The sequence below is a fragment of the Trachypithecus francoisi genome, unplaced genomic scaffold (genome assembly GCF_009764315.1).
Source record: "Trachypithecus francoisi isolate TF-2019V2 unplaced genomic scaffold, Tfra_2.0 Lachesis_group5, whole genome shotgun sequence".
Classification (NCBI taxonomy): domain Eukaryota; kingdom Metazoa; phylum Chordata; class Mammalia; order Primates; family Cercopithecidae; genus Trachypithecus; species Trachypithecus francoisi.
The window spans coordinates 133,346,964-133,353,494 of NW_022681470.1; the positions used below are offsets into that span (position 1 = coordinate 133,346,964).

The 6,531-nt window shown below is 58.9% G+C and overlaps 1 protein-coding gene across 7 annotated transcripts in view; it reads left to right on the forward strand.

The window, feature by feature from the left end:
* Positions 1-5,617, forward strand: part of CPAMD8 (C3 and PZP like alpha-2-macroglobulin domain containing 8) — a 125,255-nt gene extending 119,638 nt beyond the window's left edge. For 4 of the 7 annotated variants that reach the window (XM_033196482.1, XM_033196481.1, XM_033196480.1 and 1 more), the window contains 5 exons: positions 791-896; positions 979-1,089; positions 1,901-2,110; positions 2,240-2,390; positions 4,127-5,617. In XM_033196482.1, the coding sequence (XP_033052373.1) occupies positions 791-896; positions 979-1,089; positions 1,901-2,110; positions 2,240-2,390; positions 4,127-4,148 (600 nt within the window). In that variant the 3' untranslated portion in view covers positions 4,149-5,617. Of the gene's footprint in view, positions 1-790; positions 897-978; positions 1,090-1,700; positions 2,111-2,239; positions 2,391-4,126 lie in introns of those variants that run through there. The other 3 variants (XR_004433683.1, XR_004433682.1, XR_004433684.1) reach the window with 3 other exon arrangements.
* The last annotated feature ends 914 nt before the right edge of the window (positions 5,618-6,531 follow it).

Sequence of the window (6,531 nt, forward strand, 5' to 3'; positions counted from 1 at the left end):
ATGATGCTGAGTGAAAGAAGCCAGACACAAAAGGCCACAGAGTACATGATTCCATTGATATGAAATGCCCAGAACAGGCAAATCGGTAGAGTTGGAAAGATTCGTGGTTGCCAGGGGCCGGGGGAGTGGGGAGTGAGTGCTGATGGGGATGGGGTTTTCTTTGGGGGAGAAAGAAACTGTTCTGTAACTAGACAGAGGTGATGATTGCACAGTATTGTGAATATGCCAAGTCCCGCCCACACATGCTCAGCCATGTGTGCACACACACAAAAAAGGAGTGGTGTTTGGGAGGCCACCAGAGACGTTTTCCCAGTGGGATGGAAGGACCCAAAGAATCAAAAATGGGACCTAGGCTGGGCGCGGTGGTTCACGCCTGTAATCCCAGCACTTTGGGAGGCCGAGGCAGGCGGATCACTTGAGGGCTGGAGTTGGAGACCAGCCTAGCCAATACGGTGAAACCCCGTCTTGATCAAAAGTACAAAAAATTAGCAGGGTGCCCTGGTGAGCGCCTGTAATCTCAGCTACTTGGGAGGCTGAGGCAAGAGAATCACTTGAACCCAGGAGGCCGAGGTTGCAGTGAGTCAAGATTAAGCCACTGCACTCCAGCCTGGGCAACAGAGCGAGACTCTGTCTCGGGGAAAAAAAAAAAAAAGGAAAAAGAAAATGGGATCACATTTCTTCTGTGTTTCACGAGTCCTGGGTATCCCTGAAATCAGCCAGTTCTGGGCCCAAGCTCAGCTCCCCAGGCCTACTGACCCGGGTCGAGCCTGCGCCCGCCGCTGCCCCGCAGATCCCCAGCCGGTGCCTGACGTGTGTGCGGTTCCGTGCGCTCCGGGAGTGCGTGGTGGGCAGGACGTCGGCGCTGCCAGTCTCCGTGTACGACTACTACGAGCCCGGTAGGCCCGCGCGCCCGCACCCCCTGCCCGACCCCTGATACTTCGCGCCTGCACTCGGTCACCCGCCACCCTCGTCCCGCAGCCTTCGAGGCCACTCGCTTCTACAACGTCAGCGCGCACAGCCCACTCGCCCAGGAACTGTGCGCCGGACCTGCGTGCAACGAGGTGGAGCGCGCCCCTGCCCGGGGCCCGGGTGAGTGCGCGGAGCCACTGCCGCCCCCCACCGCAGCCTGCCACACCCGGACTCCCACCCACGGGCGCCGGGGAGGGCTCCCCTGGGGGCTTGGCAGAGGAGGGGCCAGCATAAAGTCAGGAGGACGCAGCACAGGGGTGGGCGGGCGCTCTGCCTGTATGGGGGAGGCGGGGCTGGAGGAGCGGTCAGTGCGGAGGTGAGTGGCTGGGGAATGGTCAGTGTACTGGGGGCAGGGCCAAGCCAGTGAGGGTGTGGTCACTGTGGGGGGGACTGGGCCCAGTGGGTTGAGGGTGGTCAGCGTGGTGAGGGCGGGACCGAGCGGGGAGGGGGAGGTGAGTGAGGAGGGGGCGGGTGTGGTTAGTGCGGGGGGCGGAGTTGAGGGTGGGTGTGGTCAGTGCGGAGGGGGTGTTAAGAGTGTGGTCAGCACTGAGGGGCCGGGGTTGAGGGTGGGAGCCGTCACTGCCGAGGAGGTGGGTTTGGGGTGGGTGTAGTCAGTGCGGAGGAGGCGCGGCGGGGACAGGGGCTGTTGTTGCAGGGCGGCCCAGACAGGACGCCCTGCTTCCTTTCTCTTCTACAACCGCTTTTTAAAAATCTGTTTCTGTTTTTGTAAGTATTAGGCAAATACCTGCGTGAAATTCCATGAGACCAGGGCTCAGGACCTCCCATTAACTGTCGCGCCCCAAGACCCACCGTGGGGGGAGTGGGCCCGGGCCCCAGGGACGTCTCCCCAACCCCCAGGCTCTGTGGGGGTGCGGGCAAGGTGCAGGGTGGGGGGTCCTCCGTGCCCTGTCGAGCCTGCGTCGTTCCCCAGGCTGGTCCCCCGGCGAGTCGGGCCCTGGGGTGGCCCCTGAGGAAGGGGCGGCGATCACGCGATGCGGCTGCGACCACGACTGCGGCGCCCAGGGGGACCCAGTGTGCGGCTCCGACGGGGTGGTCTACGCCAGCGCCTGCCACCTTCGGGAGGCAGCCTGCCGCCGGGCCACACCTCTGGAGCCCGCGCCTCCAAACTGCTGCGCCCTCGGTGAGGACCCTAGCCCTCGCCTAGCCTCGGGGACCCCATCGCTGCTGCTCTGGGCCACGGATCTCCTCCCGTCGGCCCTTGGGTCCCCTCCCGGCCACGCCCTCCCGACCGAGGCTCCCTTACTTCCAGAGCAGCCGCTGCCGGCCTCAGTGTCCTCCACCTATGGGGATGACCTGGCTTCTGTGGCTCCGGGGCATTTGCAGCAGGACATGAAGCTGAGTGGAGCCGGCCTTGAGGTGGTGGACTCAGACCCTGAGCCGGAAGGGGAGGTGGAGGACAGGTGAGAGCTGGGCCCACCCCAGAGGTCAGAGACATAGGCTCAATGTCTCCCGACCTCCCTCCCCTACCAACCTCCCTCCACCACCTGCCCCGACCCCCCACAGGCAGTGGGAGTGACTCAAAGGGTCAGAGGCTCAGAGTTCCTGGGGACAAAGTGGGACATTCATCCTCCCTCCACCCTGGCCCACGCAACACCCACCAGCGAACAGCTGTGCGTTTGTGTGTGTGTGTGTGTGTGTGTGCGCATACGGGTCAAGGATCCCTTATCCGAACTGCTTGGGACCAGAAGTGTTTTGGATTTCAGATTTTTTCAGATTTCAGAATGCTTGCATGATATAGTTAGCTAAGGTTCAGCATCCCTACTCTAAAAATCTGAAATGCTCCGATGAGCATTGCCTTTGAGCACATCAAGTTGCTGCTCAAAAAGATTTGGATTTTGGAACATTTCAGATTTAGGATTTTTGGACTAGGGAAGCTTAGCCTGTAGTTAGCAGCGTGTGGTTTCCTCATGGGCAGATTTGTGTAGTCTCAAGCATAGTCAACAAACATCCCATTTGCACAAAATCCTTCCAGCTGCTCTTCCATAACTTCACCTCTCCCCCTCAACACCTGCAACCACTAAGCCATTTTCCCCCTCCGCGTCTGTAATTTTGTCATTTCGAGAATGCCAGGTAAGTGGGATCAGAGCGGATAATCTTTGGAGCATGATTCCCTTGCGTTCACCTGTGGTGTTTCATGTATCCATAGTTCATTCTTTTTTTTTTTTTTTTTTTTTTTTTGAGATGGAGTATTACTGTCACCCAGGCTGGAATGCAATGCCTCAATCTGGGCTCACTGCAATTTCTGCCTCCCAGGTTCAAGCGATTCTCCTGCCTGAGCCTCCCCAGTAGCTGGGATAACAGGGGCCCACCACCATGCCCAGCTAATTTTTTTGTATTTTTAGTAGAGGCAGGGTTTCACCACGTTGGCCAGGCTGGTCTTGAACTCCTGACTCAGGTGATCCACTCGCCTTTGCCTCCCAAAACGCTGGTATTGCAGGCATGACCCACTGTGCCCGGCCTATTCTTTTTATTTTTGAAACGAGGTCTCACTGTATTGCCCAGGCTGGAGTATAGTGGCATGGTCACAGCTCACTGCAGCCTCAATCTCCTGAGCTCAAGTGATCCTCTTGCTTCAGCCTCCCAAGTAGCTGGGACCACAGGCACACACCACCACGTCCAGCTAATTTGTGTGTGTGTGCGTGTGTGTGTGTGTGTTGTAGAGATGGGGTCTCTGTATGTTGCCCAAGCTGGAGTGCCATGGCTGTTAACAGACATGATCATTGTGCACTGCTGCCTCAAACTCCTGGCTCAAGCTATCCTCCCATCTCAGCCTCCCAAAGCTTTGGGATTACAGGCATGAGCCACTGTGCCCGGCCTGGAGTTTGTTCTTTTGCATTGCTGGTAGTGTTCTGTGGGTAACTTTTTGATTTGATTGGTGGTCTGACACAAGCCGTTACCCTCTTACCGCACGTGAACACCCAGAGCCCATCACTGTAGTCCACCAGGGCAAGGAGGCAGAGTTGTGCAGTGCCAGGCCTGGGCCATGTGTCCCCCTCCTAGTTGGGGTTCTGCCGTCTAAATCAGGAGGTGGCAGCCGGCCTGAGCCCTGTGGAGGTGGGTTCAGGAAATGGGTGTGGGGTCCCATCCCAAAGTCCTGGCAGTCCCACAGGAATCTTTCTCCTTCTCTCCTGGCCAGTCAGAGCGGCTTCTCTTCCTAACGGCTGCCCTGCTTAGAGCAGGATGACACCATCTGGCTGCATCCTGTCCCTATCCGCCTGTGACTCTGCCTGGTGGGTGGGCAGACCTCGGCCCAGGTGACACCTGCCTCTAAATGAACCCAAGGAGCAGAATGGCAGAGATCTGCCCATCCCTAGGATGGGACTCGGGGCCCAGGTGTGGGCTCAGCAGTTACCGGAGTGGTGCAGGGGGGACAGCTGGAGGTCCCTTGGGAGACGCCCCCCCACTTCCTAGCTACAGCTGGAACTCCAAGCACCCCAATCCCCCAGCCTTGGAGCTGGGCATCATTTTCCTGGGGCCACGTCGGCTCCCACAGCCTGACATTCTGTTCCCGGGAGAAGAAACATTCCCAGAAAGCACTCGTGTGGCCAAAAGCCTCTTTCTGAGCAAACACAGTGTGGACTAATTAGCAAAACATCCAGCCCGTGGGCAACTTCAAAACGGAACAGGCCGCCTTTCTCTGAAACACAAAGCCAGGCCTTTGGGGCACCCAGGACCCCGAATTGCCCTAAGACTGTCCCAGCTCTGGAACCCTCTGCCTTCGCCCCAGGGGACCTTGGGCTCACATCACAAGGCCCTGCGGGGAAGCAGATGACTCTCAGCAAATGCACTTTCAGCTTCTGGCTGCCCGGGCTGGGTGACCCCGCTGCTTCCTCACTGTGAGTTCCTGATGTCGCCGTGCCCAGAGGACCAGCCCACTCTCAGGGCCCCCAGGTCCAGAACCTGTCTGCCTTGGGGGGCCCTACCAGCTGCCTGCCACCAGCACCAGCAGACTTTGATTCCCTTTTGTGACCCCTGGCAGCTGCTTATGTCTGCATTTGCCCGTCTTTTCCGGGGTGGCATTTCTTTCAGCCCACACCGCTCAGCCCTGATCTCTGCCACCACGGAGGCCCCTCGCTGCCTGAGAGGTCAAGGTCTGAGGCTGCCCTGGCCTGTGAGTTCCCCACCCCTGGCCCCCGTCACCCTACAAGGGACAGGCCCCTTGACTCCTTCCTCAGCCCAAGGCCCGGTGCCCACTTGCTATAGAGGATGTTGTAAGATAAAACCTCATCTCCAGGGTCATGGCCAGGCCTCGGCCTCCTGCAGGCAGCGGGAACCTAGAGCACAGCACCCAGAGTGCCAGCCCGTTCCACAGATGGGGCCAGACCCTGGCCCGTCGGAGACGTAGTGGCTGGGTGGTGGGGGCCCACGGTCCAGGGCTCCTGAGCCCCCATGTCTTCATCTACAGCCCAGCCTTTCAGAGTGGTGGGGAGGAGGGTTTATGGATGTCAAAACACCTGCACCCTGAGATAATCCTACGACCACATGGAGTTGTAGGACCACAGTTTGGTCCTGGGGACCGCTCATACCCACACACCCAGCTTGTGCCTGTGGTTAACAACTCAGAAAACTCTAGTAAATGATCACTCCAGGATATTGACACGAATACACATCGCTGATCGTACTTACATGTTCTGGGTTGCACGTGAACTTTGTGTGTGCGTATGTGTGTGTGTGTGTGTGCATGTGTGTGTCCCAGGCACCTGACACCCCCAGCCCAGGGCTGCCCAAAGTTGGGCTGATCAGAGACATATACCCAATGAGGAGCCCAACAGGGGTCCCCCCACCCTCTGCTTTGCCCCTGTAGTTCATGCCCCAGTGGTCTTTGAAACTGCCCCGTGCCACTCCGTGGAGTGAGCAGCGGTGTCTGTGTGTGTGTGTGTGTGTTTGTGTACCAGGTGCTGAGGCTTCTCCCCTTCCCCACACACCAGCGGTGTCCTCCGTAGACACTGGTATGGCCCCTTGTGGCCTGTCCCGTGCAAGGCTTACAGCCGGCTGCCAACATCCTGGCAGAGGGGAGTTCAAGGTCTGCAGTACCCAAACCCTCCAGCGCACACTGTCCACCCCCACCCCCATTGTCCCACCTTGTCCCTGGTGATATTGACAGAAAGTGAAAAGAAGGATCAGCCTGCAGGTGAGAGGAGGAAAAGCGAGGGTCCCCAGCAGCCAGGGGACAGCAGGAGTCTGAGCTATGCTAGCGATGGGTTTTGGGGAGCAGAGTTGGGGGTGCTATTCTGGTTGCTGAAGAGAAATCCCAAAGCCAGAAGCTGGTGGGCATGAGAATGGCCAACCAGGCTCTGGGCCTGGTGGGGCCCCAGCATTGGGCACTGGGGATGGGGTGCCCTGAGCCTCCTGGGCAGGAACTTGCAGTGAGTTTCCGGGGAACGCAGCCCCAGCCCCAGCCCCATCTCAGACACCAGCACGTCGTGGGCTGCATCCAGTGTAGAAAGCCGAGCCAGAGAGGCTGCCAGGGCCCAGGAAGCAGTGTTTGATCCTGTTTCAGATTCCTGGGCTGCCCTGACAAAGCACCATGCACCAGGCAGC